The sequence below is a fragment of the Solea senegalensis genome, linkage group LG10, assembly GCF_019176455.1.
Source record: "Solea senegalensis isolate Sse05_10M linkage group LG10, IFAPA_SoseM_1, whole genome shotgun sequence".
In the NCBI taxonomy this organism is placed as follows: Eukaryota; Metazoa; Chordata; class Actinopteri; order Pleuronectiformes; family Soleidae; genus Solea; species Solea senegalensis.
The window spans coordinates 1,760,210-1,775,699 of record NC_058030.1 but is presented as its reverse complement, the minus strand read 5'-3'; the positions used below and the strand labels follow the sequence as shown (position 1 = coordinate 1,775,699).

The window sequence follows — 15,490 nt, the reverse complement described above, 5'->3', positions numbered from 1 at the left end:
TCTAATTTTTGTGATTTTATTTGCCTGGAAATTGCGACTGCGATATAATGATTTGGCGATCACTGTGTGATGACCTGTGAGGAAACAAAGACGCTCAGTCTTCAGTCTTATATTGAGATTCTGAATTCTTAATGAATTGTTCAGCCCGAGTCAATGTTTGGGAAATATTAAGCTATTTTTTACTCTTTTCTGGACCGAAAACACGATCAATTAATTAAGAAAATAACATCAGTAAGACGCAGTTTTGACATGATGCTACTTCACGAGAGCGACTAGTGATTCTTACTGTAAGTGTGATAAATATAGTACAACACTGTAAATATAAGACGAAAGTAATGCACGCGAACGCATGGAAATCACTTAACTGCCATTAAGCAGCCAAAGAGTCTTTAAGTGCAACACAACGAAGCCCTGAGATGCCAGCGTGTTCACTTTATACTGTAATTAATGTTGATTTACTTCACAAAACATCTACAAAATGTACAATTTATGTCATTAAATAAGATTTAAAATGTGCTCCACAATGTCGGTTACGATAAAGATTGATTATGTATTTACAAAAACAGGTGCAAAAGCACATGTTCTTTCACTATTCAGCATTCAACCCCGTCTCTCACACACACTTTGGGCTACTTTCACTCGCTCTTGCTCCATTGTGTGTCTCACCGCAGGACGCTCTTGCCTTTTGACTGGGAGGTGAATGGAAAGGAGTTGGAAAAACCAACTGAAGGCTCGAGCGCTTAAAGAGGAGAAAGCGCCGGTGAGTCCGCGGAGGGGCGAAGCACAAAGAGGCGGCCGAGTGTCCAATAAAAGAGAAACACAACACAAGCAGCTTGTTCTGTCCAAGACTCCACAATGCACATTAGTCTGGGTTCATGGTGGATGTGTGTGTGTGTGTGGGTTTTAAATGAAATGCAACCACAACAGGCTGAAGGCGAGCGGAGGAAAAAAAAAAAAGAATGATTGAATAAATGAATAAATCAGCACAAAAGTGAGAAAAGGCTGTTTTTGCTGTTTAGGCTGTTTTACCGTCAAAATATCTATTCGGCACATATCGAGATTTTAATGAACAAAAAATACCCACTGGTGCGATTGGTTGCCAAAATCGGCGCTCAATCCAAGATGGCGGTCTTCCTGTAGGAATTCACGGGAAAGTCGTCGTCGACTTTTTTGACCATTCCAACCTAATGAACGTGTGATTCCTTCATGTACGTTAAACCTGGCCCCAGATGACCTGATTGAGGTTTTTGGGGTCTGTTTTGAAGCCCCTCCCACTTCCAATCCAGAAGAGCTCAATTATTGGACATTTTTTTGACAATTCTACAGCCATGAAATTAAAATAAATCCTCATGATGATCATAAGAGGGTTAAAGTTAGGGATAATGCTTTGTTTTGGCTGTTAAATTAATGGAAGTCGATGGAGTCTCTTAACAAGAATAGTTGCAAAAACCTGTGTGTGTGTGTGGGGGGGGGTTCTAGCCTAATAAATATATTATGCATCAACCAGGTGTGCAGAGGAGCACTACTAATTGCCCCCACCACTAATATTTAATGTACAGAATAGGAATGTGTGTGTGTGTACTTGTATTTATATCTTTGTGAGGTCCAAAAAAAAAACATAAAAACCCGTCGTTGTCTGGGACTTTAAAGGGTTTTTTCAGGGTTAAGGGTACCTGGTTTTAGGGTTAAGGTTAGGGTAAGGAGTTTAGGAAATGCATTATGTCCTCATTAAGATATAAATACAAGTTTGTGTGTGTGTGTGTGTATAAATGATAAAAACATGCGTGTAACTACAACTAAAAACGATAAGATTGTGTTTCTGTTCCCATGTCAATTCTCCGTGATTTATCATAAACATGAGCGACAGCTACACAAGCACAGACCGTACGTACGTAAGTGTGACAACGTTCATGCAAACGTTCTCCAGAGACGTCACAGAACCAGCAGCTGCTACATTTTCAATCTTTAAATATTCAAACTTCAGACTCAGACTAGGAGAAACATAGCACCAGTGCTGGGTTAGGTCAGCTTAGCTTAGCTTAGCTCGTTTAGCACAGCCACAGTGGAGTGGAGCCAGAGGCTGGAGAGAGAGAAACAGGAGATTTTCAGAATAAAACCTAAGCATTAGATTTTAGCATTATAAGTAGATTTTAGAATTATAAGTAGCTTTTAGCATTATAAGTAGATTTTAGAATTATAAGTAGATTTTAGCATTATAAGTAGATTTTAGCATTATAAGTAGATTTTAGAATTATAAGTAGATTTTAGAATTATAAGTAGATTTTAGAATTATAAGTAGATTTTAGCATTATAAGTAGATTTTAGTAGATTTAAGCATTATAAGTAGATTTTAGTATTATAAGTAGATTTTAGCATTATAAGTAGATTTTGGAATTATAAGTAGATTATAGAATTATAAGTAGATTTAAGCATTATAAGTAGATTTTAGCATTATAAGTAGATTTAAGCATTATAAGTAGATTTTAGTATTATAAGTAGCTTTTAGCATTATAAGTAGATTTAGCATTATAAGTAGCTTTTAGCATTATAAGTAGATTTGGAATTATAAGTAGATTTTAGCATTATAAGTAGATTTTAGCATTATAAGTAGATTTTAGCATTATAAGTAGATTTTAGAAATATAAGTAGCTTTTAGCATTATAAGTAGATTTTAGAATTATAAGTAGATTTTAGAATTATAAAGCTTTTAGCATTATAAGTAGATTAGAATTATAGCAGTAGCTTTTAGCACATTATAAGTAGATTTTAGGGTATAAGTAGCTTTTAATTATAAGTAGATTTTAGAATTATAAGTAGCTTTTAGCATTATAAATTGAATTTTGGAATTATAGTAGCTTTTAACATCATGAGTAAGATTTTTAGAATTATAACTTTTAGCATTATAGTAGATTTTTTAGGGTATAAGTAACTTTTAGTATAAGTAGATTTTAGCATTATAAGTAGCTTTTTAGTATAGTAGATTTTAGAATTATAAGTAGCTTTTGGCATTATAAGTAGATTTTAGAATTAATAAGTAGATTTAGGGATTATAAGAGTAGATTTAACATTATAAGTGATTTTTAGAATTATAAGTAGCTTTTAGCATTATAAGTAGATTTAGAATTTATAAGTAGATTTTTAGCATTATAAGTAGATTTTAGAATTTATAGTAGATTTTAGCATTATAAGTAGATTTTAGAATTATAGATTTTAGCATTATAAGTAGATTTTAGCATTATAAAGTAGATTTTAGCAATAAGTAGATTTTAGAATTATAAGTAGCTTTTAGCATTATAAGTAGATTTTAGAATTATAAGTAGCTTTTAGCATTATAAGTAGATTTTGGAATTGTAAGTATATTTTGTAACTATAAGTAAAATTTGGAATTACAAGTAGATTTTTAAGTCTTGCGGTCTACAGTTGGACATTGTTGGCTCATGACTCTTCCAGTGACAACACTCTCAGTCTGTTGGTGTCACATTTTAGTGTCGGCTCAGTTCGCTTGGAACCTCGTCAGAGCAGGTGCTAAAAATAAAGAACCAGGTACCAGGTTCTATCACTGATGGAGTCAGTCAAGCCGAGCCGAGTCACGCTAGAACTGTGTAATGGAAAAGTGAGACTGAAAACATGGACTTATAGAAAACTTAGAAGGAGTCCAGTGATGGGAGGGGATTTACAGGCTGTGTGTGTGTGTGTGTGTGTGTGTGTGTGTGTGTGTGTGTGTGTGTGTTTTAAGGTCCAGTGAGTTTGTGGCTGATAAGTGAGGATAGCTAAGCTGCTACAATGGCACAGCACTGGCCCGATGCCCTGCTCACACACACACACACACACACTCACCACACACACACACACACACACACACACACACACACACACACACACACACACACACCAGGCGAGCTGCTGATAAGGAGTTGTCGCTGGCAAACACACACACCTCACTCAGGGACTTCACCCTTTCTGGACACACACACACACACACACACAAACAGACACAATCAAAAGCTAACCAAGCCTACCAGATGATGTGACCTTTTCCTACTCATTATTTCTAACAAAAAGACTTTTCTTTCTTTCTATTTTTTTTTCACCACTAAACCCGATGAAGGATTGTTCCTGATCTGGATTCATCAAGTGGCAACACAAACACCGTTAGCCTTTGTTTCAGTGGTTGTTTTTATTCCTTTTTTACAAAAGAATAAAAAAGGGCAAATAACACAGCACCTCCTACACCAAGTGGTGGAAAATTCACAGTAAATTACCAGAAACTTTCCATGAGATTGGAAACTTAAATTGGGGGATTTTTTCAACCCCAGTTAGCAGTGATGTTTTTTTTACGGTTCTTCACTAAATGTAAATTAACAGATGATATATTTATTATCAGTTATAGTCAAACTGAGTTTGTGATGATACTTTACAAAGTTGTGGTGTTTTTTTTGCTCAAGTACAAAGCTGGACATGTTTTACTACATTTGGGAAGTTTGGGAAAGTTCTGCAGTTTTTCTGCACATATGGAAGAGCAACATCAAATGAGATTTCACTGATTTAGTGACTGAATATTTGCTTTGTTTAATGAGGCAAATAAAAGGTAACAATAAGATAAATGACACAAAAGATTCATTCAAAAACCTAAAAACAAAGATATTCAGCTTATTGAGGAGGAGAGGATATTAACATTTTAAAACACTGATGTCACAGAACTCTAAAACAAGAGCTCACCAAAAACAATTAAATGTCAAATTAAGTCATCCACAAACCATCGATTAATCACCGCAGCCCCGGCGGGACAAAAGCGGGACTTTCCTTCAAACGAAAAGAAAACTGTAAATGATTATTTCATTCAGAGAGAGGAGCAGATTCCAGATTCCTTAAACAGCCTCAGTTTTCTCCGCGCCTTCAATTGTAATCACTAATTTGCTTTCTAATTGAGAGCAGATCCACATGACTCCAGTTAAATTCCACGCGTGGTGCTGCTGGGCTCCACCAATCACCAATTACATTAGCTTGTTTTGTCCTGTTTGGGAAAAAAAAAGAGTAAAAAAAAAAAGAAGAAAAACAGCAAGAAGAAGAACCAAAACCTCAAATCCACCCCCTGCTGCAAAGTCAATGGAATTCCTAACAAAGCTCTTAGAAAAGCCATTTAATGGTTGAGCGAGTCTTAATGCAAAGCCAATACACGCTTTTGTCTTCCTGAGTGAGCTTAGATTACACTATTTATAGCTGTGCAAACACGGCGTAAGGTAAACGCACGTCTTTTTGGACAAAAAGCCACAACAAAAAAACGCCGCTGTTGTCTTCGCGGTAATTCAAGCCACATGTGTAGTGTCTCTGAGTTTTATAGGAGCCAGTCGCCCTATGAAAGTCTCCGTGCGCTGCCAAAGGGTGACATTAAAACTGATCTAATGGTAAAGCCAGATGGTGAAAGAGAGAAAGAAGGAGAGAAAAAAGACGAGTAAGTAGTGTGATGTACATGTGACGTGACCAGACGGTGTCACTGAGCAACGGTGACGCAACCGTTTGGACCCGAGGTGGCCGTTCATACCTGGTGTTAACATCTGTCCTCCGTGATCTGACTGAACCTGGCCTTAAAAAGAGTCCTGGATCACGTGAGATCAGATCTGGACTTCCCCTGCCCCCCCCCCAGCCTTTTATTCAAACACACTGATGTCATGTCTGTTTAAAAAGCACAAAGCCATGTTTTTCTGCAGATGTGCGAGTGATTCACGCTGCCGTAACTTCAAATCACTATTTAACTACAACAAAAAACAACAGTCAATAAATGAACATGGTTTTTTCCTGAGGTTATAAATAAAGCTTAAATATTCATTCATTCATTCAGTCAGTCAAAAAGCTCAGGTTTAGCTGAAGAGGTAACTGTGGTAGGAACTGAATGAGAAACTTACTCCATCACCAATCGTTAGAAAACCAAAACTTTAAAAGAGGAGACAGATTCTAGATCGTCTTGAAGGCAGATTGTGTTCTTGCAGCTCGGGAATGGGTTCAAATGTGTCCTAAAACCACCTCTAAATGTGGTTTTTGTGATCAGATTTGAGGACGGATTGAGAAATGTACTTGAAACAAATGTGCATGAACAACAGCTGTTAATACCAGGTCTGAACAGGGTCTGAACAGGGTCTGAACGAGGTCTGAACGGGGTCTGAAACATGGTCTGAACAGGGTCTGAAGCAACAAGACAAACATTGGCAGCTGAAACTCTGATCCACAACAAAAATATGGCGCCAATTCATCAGAAGCACAGAAAACAATCAGATACATTTACATGACATGGTCTTTTAATTTGCCCAGAATCAGACAGAAACTGCAACTAAAGATTATTTCCTTTTCTAAATTATGTTCTCAATTACTGTCAGGTCCACAAAATGTTGGAAAATGTTAAAAAAAAAATATCAAGATATCAAGTTCTGAGTGTACAAAACCAAGATGAACCAATTTTACTGAATTCTCTGTTAAACAAAGAAACCAGAAAATCTTTCCCCCTGTAAAATGTTTTAAAATGGTAGAAAGTATGGAAAACGCTCCTGAGTCTCTGTATCGTGAAGAAAATCTGACTTCTGAAAAAAACCTGGTCCTGGTTCTTCACGACATTTCCCAGCACAATTAATGTTTAGCCACATTTGGCAGGTTCGGGGCGCTTGTTAACTTCAAGTTAATTGACAATAACTTTAACTCCAGGCGATGAATAATTACAATCCCAGAGTCTCTTATTAGATTCAAATCACACACTCGCATGAAACATTGTGTCAACTGAGACGACGCCGTCATGAAAAAAAAAAAAAAGAAGTGAGGAAGTGCGAGGAGGAACACGTGAAAAGACGAGTCCAGCTCTTCTGATCATCTAAAGTGATTCTTTTTGGGGGGAAAAACTGAATAAAATGAACTCTGGACTTCAGATAGTTGGTTACACGTAACATTTTTGACATTTTAATAAACCATGAATCAATCAGCTGATAATGACCAGAGTTGTAATGCTAATCTAGATTAGACGTGGGTCCAAACATCGACTATGGTGCGACATCTTCGTCCTTCATCGTGCAATACGATAACCGACACTCCAGGGCAAATACCGGTATTTGTTTATTACTCGCCGGCAACGCTTCTTCAATTCAAATCAATTTGATTTGTGTAGTGTCGAATGACAACACACATCATCTCAAGGCGCTGTACAAAGAGAAGATCATCGAGAGCAGAGAAACCCAACAGTTCACACAAAGAGCAAACACGAGAGGCAGAAATCTGACAGAACCAGACTCAAAGATGTGCGGCCATCTGCCAAGACAGGTTGTGGTGAAAGACTTTACCTTAGCTGAAGAAGACGGAGTTCACAGTGGGATAATGACTCATCCACGTTCAATACGTAGACTTTATGACCTTTGACCTTTCTCTATGTTGTGAATAAATCCTAAATCCAAAAATTTAGGATTCTAAAAATCCTGCACTTTTAACTTTTTGCGTGTTTTTTTTTTTGTTTTTCTTCAGTTATCATTATTTCACAATATGTGATTCGGACGAAAATGAGAATATCATGTAAAAGATATATCACAAAAAAACTATAGACTATAAAGACTATAAACTATAAAGAAAATACTCACATTTAAAAAACCTTAACCGATGAATAGATTTTGAGCATTGTTTCAGCCCGAGTATTTACAGTCACACAGTGTATTTTAATCTAATCATTACAGTATCCTCTCACTCGGGTGTTGCATTGATGTCAGATTATTTGGGGATTTATTGAGCGGTGGAAACGGACAAAAAGTCAGTCAAAAAAAAAAATCCATTTGAAGGACAAACCGCTGAATGAAGAATGTGAGGATTTTCCCCGAGAAGGAGGAGAGAGAGAAAAAGGAGAGGGCTTACAAATTGAGGAAGCAGGAGATGTAAGGAGGAGGAGATGGAGTGGAAATGATGCCATTAGCCCTGAAGAGCTTTGGGCTCAACACAAGGCGACAGTTAACTCAACCTCCCCCTCTCCTCTCCCTCTTGGTCAAAGGACTCACTTGGCTCCACTAACCATAAACAACGCGCTAAACAAACCAAATAAATGCTAAAAACTAAGTGCTCCCTCTCTCCTCCTCCTCCTCCACTCTTCCCCTCCTCCCTCCTCCGTCTTCTTGTCATATGCGCTCAACTCCCCGCTTAATGTCCTGCAAATGAAGCGGATTTATTAATGTGTAATTAAGTAATAATCATCGCTACATAATGCATGAGAGACTCGGGGGAGGCGATAGGAAGAGACGAGGCGAGGCAGGCGAGAGCAGACAGAGGCGGTTTCTGCTGCACGCGCTAAAGACACACATTAAAAACGGATTAATCCTCTGAAATAATAGTTTGATAAGAAGACGAGGAAGAAGCCGCTCTCTGTGTGTGTGTGTGTGTGTGTGTGTGTCCTCCTCCTCCTCCTCCTCCTCCTCCTCCTCTCTCACCTCATCAGCTCGTCTCACGGCCTCATCGCCGCGTTCAATTAACGCGCCGCAATTAGTCACGTCCCCCGCGCTGTTAACAAGGTCTCATCACTGGTCAAGTGAATCCATCAAAGGAAGAGAATAGTTCACAGAGCGTTTATACACAGAGACGATAAGAATGTGTGAGAGATAACAACTGCAGGTGAAATGTTGTCCCGACGGACGGAAGACAGCGTCTCCGCGTCTCACAAATATCACGCGGTCGTCATTTTAAACATGTGACAATCATTTCATTGCTCATTTTAAATAACCACAGTGATCAGATCTTTCAGGTGTGTCTTAACTAGTGCTGTCAAACAATTCAAATATTTAAATCGCATATTTTTATCTATTCTAAGTGTTGATTTCTATTTCTTCTCCTTTTAATCGACATAGAAAAGTGGATCTGCTTGTGTTTTTTTTTATTGAGACAATATCTCCGTCACCCTGCATATGTTGAGTTATTGCTCTTATTGTGAGAGCCGCACAACAATAAGAGAGGCTGCGTATCAGCTGCAGGGCTGCGAATAAAGTGACGTTCAATTCCGCACGTTATTTGACTCGCGTTTCTGCGACGCTCAACGACAACAACAAGTCCAACATGTTAGACCAAGACCACTTAACCCATAAAAAACATTTTTAAAACATGATATGTTACTTGCTCGCGGACCACCAGTGGTGCGGGGACCATACTTTGAGACTTCTGCTCTAGTCTGACAGGCTCTTTCTCTTTGACGTCTCCTCAAGACACTACCTTGAGGAGACGATCGTGAAAGAAAGAAAAAATAAATCCTGTCGTCCGATTCGGGGATTTTCTGCCATTCACCCATTCACAACCATTCACTCACACATTCATACAGCTCGTTTCCCCGCATCACTCTCGCCAGCTCTCATCTTTCTTACCCAATATTGAGGTGAAGTGTCTTGACCAAGGACATAGCAACGTTTACAGTAGCAGAGCCGGGGCATCGGACCCACAACCTTCCAGGTGAAACACGTCTCGCTCTACCACTGATCCACCGTCACCCCAAAATGGGCAAATGACATTAATAATGTCACAAAGAGCGCACTATTACCTACTAAACACCGATCAACTGTTTTCTGACATTTTATGGACCAAACGATTAATCGACGAATCGAGAAAACAATCGTCAGATTTATCGATTATGAAAAGAGTCATTAGTGGCAGCTCTACTACAGTCAAAGCCACGCGGTGGTTCAGTGGGTAGCACAAAAATTTCCTCAGTGCAACACAGTCGGAATCCCAGTTTGACGGATAATAATAATAATAATAATAATAAGATTTTTCGTACTCATCACTCGTCGTCTTGATGGTGTCAAATAAACAAACATAAGAAACAGACGTTTAAACATTTTAATGACAATATCGACCCATCGTGCATTAGAGCAGTAACTTGGGGAAGTTCCTTCACACAGATCAGCGTAAATCTGCCAAAATCTCTTGTATTTCTTATCCAAACGACGTCAAAGCACACACTGGTGACCACAGCGAGTCAACTGCCAAGTTCTTAGCGGGTCACGCGGACGCTTGGACACGTTCGTCCCCCGGTGTCCCCGCGACAAAACAAACACCAGCTCAGCTCAGAGCACGAGAAGAGTCGTGGTGAGTCCACGGCCGCAGACGGACGAGGCGAGGCGAGGACTTTTGTGCTTGTTTGTTGTTGTGTTGTGTTGTTGTTGTGTTAACATGCCCGGCTGACCACAGCGAGTCTGTGTGGCCGAGCCAGCCGGTCATAGACGGGTGAGCAGCTGAAAGACGGAGGAACACGAAAACACAGATAATCCCCACGCCGACGCTGCTCACCGTCGCTCTCCTCCCCCTCCTCCCCCTCCTCCTCCGCTGCTCCGCTCACCTGCTTTGCGCCACTGGGCACCACCCCCCCAAAACACCGTACCCTCCTCCTCTATCTGTCTCTCCTCCAACTCACCCCCCTTTCCCTCCTCCCCCTCAATCCCGCGTCTTTCCAAGCTGTCAAAGAGGGAAAAGGTGCGGAGGGCAGATAGCAACACACATGTACACACACGCACGCATGAGTACACACACACAAAACACACTTATGCTTATGCAAGCCGGACTACAAGGGCTGCGTTACACACACACACACACACACACACACACACACACACACAGAGGAGAGTGGTGGTCGTTCTGCCTCAGCTTTGCTTCTCGCTTCCGCTTCGACTGTTGACTAAAGCTAAGCCTCTACTTACACACACAGACACACACACGCCAGCACACACACACACACACACACACACACACACACACACACACACACAGACACACACACACACAGGTTTGCACCGCTCTCCTCCTCAGGACACACCGCTCACTTCTACTCATCCCTAATCTTAACCATAACCACTTAATCCCTAACCTTAGCCTGAATATAAACCACAATCCAAACCTTAAGTGCTGGACTTTAACACAGCTCCTCAGAAATGAGGCTCTGACCTCATTAGGACCAGGTTTCAGTCTCCATGAGGACGGCTGGTCCTGACGAGGGCAGTGTTTTTATGCCAGAGAAAACGGATATAATCGCTCACACAAACACAAACACAAACAGAGCCTCACAAAACCAACAAACCTGATTCTAAACTGATTAATCGAATCAAATCAACTACATATTCACACAAAAACACAACGGACACACAATAACTGAGTGTCAGTATAGATCGCATTTGACAGTGTGGTGTCAAATGTGTTGTACAGAAAGTTTCGTGATCAAAATGTCAGATTATTACAGGGATTGTAAATAATTAAGACGTAGTCTCATGAGTGACAGGTGAATTAACTGATGTCATTGGTTTTTAAGATTTTAAGTTTCAGTTTTGAGGACAAAAAAAACATCACAAATGGTTAATCTGTCAATTTCTTTCACGATCAATAAAGTCATCGTTTGGTCCATTAAATGTCGGAAAACGTTAAAAAACGATGATCGCGTTTGTCAAACCTGGAAACGATGACGCTCTTGAACGTCTTGTTTTTGTCCACAAACCAAAACGATTGAGTTTGAATGATTTCTTTGATTTATGGAGCAAAGAAACGGAGAAAATATTCACATTTCCGATTAACCGATAATATCAAGATAGTTGACGATTCATTTAGTCATCGAGTGATTGTTTCAGGGCGTGTCTTAAGCTTTGGCTCGATGACACGCAGGGGCCATCATTAGCATAACTCCTCCTCCAACACTGCAAGAATATAAAAACCTTCAGCGATCTTTATTGACAGTTTACCTGCTCCCTCTCCACAGTTTAGTTACACGTCATATTATATATTATTACTTAATGTATATTTTACTGATAAATTCATGGGTTTTTTCTACCATCATGATATTCAGGCCGCCTGGATTTATTTTTTAATTTTATGGCAGTTACTCAACCGTTTAGGAATTACGTGCCACAGAAGGGTTAACAAGTAAATTTAGAAACGACGTTTAATCTAATCTAATCTAATCTACTGTCTTTGGTTTGCCAGCTACCTGAGACGTCTTTGTCCCGTGTCTTTACCTCGCTGTAATAAACATTTGAGGAAAACGTTGAGGAAATGGAAGTGGAGAAGACGGAGAAGAAAAAGAAGAAGAGCTGCAGTACCACTGAGAGAGGAAGAGGGAGACAGAGAGCAGTACGTCATTAAACTGACACCAAAATGGTCAGAAAATGGCGCTTCTCATCGTAATTGTCAAGCAAGTGGAGCTTTTTTGTCTATATTCTGTACAAACGCTCATGAACACAGACATAAAGTGTCCTCAGAGAACAGCACGCTGCTGCTTTTACATGATCAGAGACGTTGTTCTCCTCACTTTACGTGAAATTCAAACTGGTTTGTCTTCCCTGACACAGTCGCAGACAGTAGAAGCCTCTCTGGTTTCTATGGCGATGGTGGTGAGGGGGTTAAATGGAGGATGGGGGGTGGCAACCACATGGTCAGCTCGTCCCGTTGCCCATCTGGGTCCCATAAAGGAAAACATGGAGACTGAGGCCACTAACATGCCCTCATGCATGATGCCCACTCACCCGTGAGCGGCCATGAATCCTATTTTTATGGGAAATGGAAACGGGAGCTTTATTTCACTTCACAGGAACAAACGCTAATGGCTTTCATCGTAAAAGTGCGGGTTAATCGAGGTTAAGGTCAAGGTTCACGGGAGGCAGCGACGACGGCGGCGACCACATCCCGAATGTCATAAACGTTTTGATTGTGGCCGCTTTAAATGAACGGAAACGTGGAAATTAAAAAATTGATTTTTGTTTTGTTTCACAACACGAGAATAATCCGAGATTAATAACAACAAATATGACACTCTGTGTCTCTGGTCTGTTTCCGTCTGCGCTGCAGTGTAATTTATACATTTTACAAATGAGTAATGAATAAAGTAAATATACACAATCTGAAGATTTTTTGTCGCTGTGTTGATTTTAAACGTTTAAGTTTTGTTGATAACAGTGAAGAAGACTTCGATCGTCATCCAAAACTGAACTTTGTGTCACTTTTTGACGGCGTTTGGCGTCAAAAACGTAAAAAAAAGGAGGAACAAAGTGTGCGTCTAATCCAGATTACGCAGCTCTGTTGTAAACAAGTGGAAAACACACAGTGTAACTCACTTCAGGCAGAAAATAAAAACGTTTGTTTTAGCCGCATTTTTTTACAGTGTCGTGTCCAACTCAGGGCTGGTGCCAGGGGTGGATGTGGAGGTGGTGAAGTCCGTGCCCCCTCCTCTCCTCTCATGTCTTTTTTTTATGAATCTATAGAAAACTATAGAGTGAGATTCACGTGACAACACTGCTGTGCTCAATTCTGGCAAAGAGAGAAATGTGGAGTTTGTGTTTCTGCTCATTTTGTCTGGAAATCATCCACGAATGCAAAAAGCAAGGCATTAATCCAACTACAATATAGATCATGATGTGATGCTCCTCAGTGTCAACACAGCAAATGATGTAAATCCTCATAAAAGGTGACTTTTAATCACAATAATTATCCACATTGTTTAACGTGATGTTTCGAGCTGTGTTTAGGTTTCTGATGTTGAATGAATGTGGACTGAACTTCTGTGAAAGACTTTGTGTTCAAATCCTCCTCAGTCACTTGATTTAAAGTGATTTCACTTCATCACTGTTGTGTGACACTGGGTTTTGTGTTTGTTGTAAAACTACACACATGAACACATGAACACGTGAACACATGAACACAAACAAACCTCCAGAGAGGAGGAGGGTGGAATGAAATTGAATTCTGGCAGACAAACGTGTTTTGGGTTTTTTTTCACTGGTTATTTTGGCTTCCCTCGTGGATCAAGTGCGTGCGCGTTCACACGAGGCAAAGAGGAAACAGTTGTCTTACCTTTCACGGAGCGCGGCTTGGCCTGTTTTCTCCTCGACATCTCTGCTCCCGGACTCTTGTCTTTGAATTGCGTTGATTCTCTCGCTTGTTTTCAGTGTTTCCAGTTAAACCATGCAGGCGGACACCGTGGCTTCCTCCTCCTCCTCCTCCTGTACCTCCTTCTCCTTCTCTTCCACCACTTCTCTGCTGCTGCTGCTGCTGCTGCTGCTGCTCCGCCTGTTGCAATGCGGCAGCTTCACTCTCTGAGACACAGTTTTCGTCCGGCGACAACAAACCGCACACACGCCAGGAGCGAAGCGGCGGCGGCGGCGCAGAGGAGGAGGCGGCGACGCTCGGCTCCTCCGGTGCGTTTTTCCCCCAACCTGTGGAACAAAACGGCAACAACTTCCCGTTCACGTCCCTCCTCCTTCTCCTCCTTCTCCTCCTCCTTCTTCTTCTTCTCCTGACTCGCCGCGACAACCTCCCGTTTCCTCACCCCGTGATTCGTCTCTTTTAACCCCGCGCGCGCGTCTCCGGCTGCAGCCCCGTGCGCTCGTGCCGCTCCGGCTGTAGTCTCCGCGGTGGAAGCGCGAGCTGCCTGCCAGCCACGCGCGCGGTTAAATTCTATTAAAAACACACACGCACGCACGCACGCACGCACACCTGAGCAGCGTCCGGCGCGCGGTGATGAGTGAGAAAAGTGACAGGCAGAGCGCGTGGTCTGCGGTGGCACAGCGGTGCGTAACGATGATCCAGGTGCGGAGATAATGTGGCGTGAGTGTGGAGCTCAGAGCCCTTTCAGCCTCCGTTTACGCGCGCTCCTGCAGCTTCTTCATCTTGTTGTTGTTGTGTTTTTTTTTATAGTTTATCGGAACTACTTGAGTCTTGTTTGCCCTTCGCTCCGAAAGCGCTCCGTCCCCCGCTACTCTACACCCGGCAGTGAGGGTGGTGGTGTTGGTCTGGTGCTGTGGACACTGCGCTCTTCCCCTGCATCTCCGCCCCGAGGGGGAATCACTGCGTTTACAACCTCCCTTTTTTCTTCCCCCCGTTAATATTCCCCAAATGCCTTATCAGCAGCAGCCTAAATATTCCTGCTCCAGTCCTAACCCTCCGCTAGCCTCTGTCTCCCTGCTTTTTCTTTGTCCTGACTCTGGCTACCAGTCTCCCTCCTCCTCCTCCTCCTCCTCCTCTGCCTGCCTCTGCTGGCGGGGCTGCGGCGCAGACACACATAATAAAGCCAAGGCAGGCAGTGCTTGGCTGGAAATGTAGCCGCGTCCCAGCAGGGGGATGTGAGAGAAGGGTCCCGGCGGGGGAGCGCTCTGATCCCGCAGGGAGCAGCTCGGCACAGCCCGGGTTGGCTGAGGCAGAGAAGCAGGAGGAGAGAGAGAGAGAGGGAGAGAGAGAGAAGGCAGGGCTGATGGAGAGAGAGAGAGAGTTAGGGAGAGAGAGTGAGAGAGCAGGGTGTGTTAGGCAACAGCGCCCAGCTGAGGCCAAATGCTGCCACTACAACAGGGATTCAGGGAAGAGGCAGAGGGAAAATATGGGTTGGATTACAGTAAAAAAAAAAAGGATGTGGAAGAGGTTCTGGACCATAAAAACATCACTTTAAAACACACATGATTATTTATTTTTTGTATGAATATGAATAATTCCGTACCACATGGTCGGTGTAGAGCAGGGATCA

At 41.7% G+C, this 15,490-nt stretch overlaps 1 protein-coding gene across 3 annotated transcripts in view; it reads right to left on the bottom strand.

Moving 5' to 3' along the window:
• Nucleotides 1–15,172, bottom strand: part of znf423 (zinc finger protein 423) — a 162,842-nt gene extending 147,670 nt beyond the window's left edge. For all 3 annotated transcript variants that reach the window (XM_044035599.1, XM_044035601.1, XM_044035602.1), the window contains exon 1: nt 13,828–15,172. In XM_044035599.1, the coding sequence (XP_043891534.1) occupies nt 13,828–13,867 (40 nt within the window). In that variant the 5' untranslated portion in view covers nt 13,868–15,172. The remainder of the gene's footprint in view (nt 1–13,827) is intronic.
• Nucleotides 15,173–15,490: the final 318 nt, after the last annotated feature.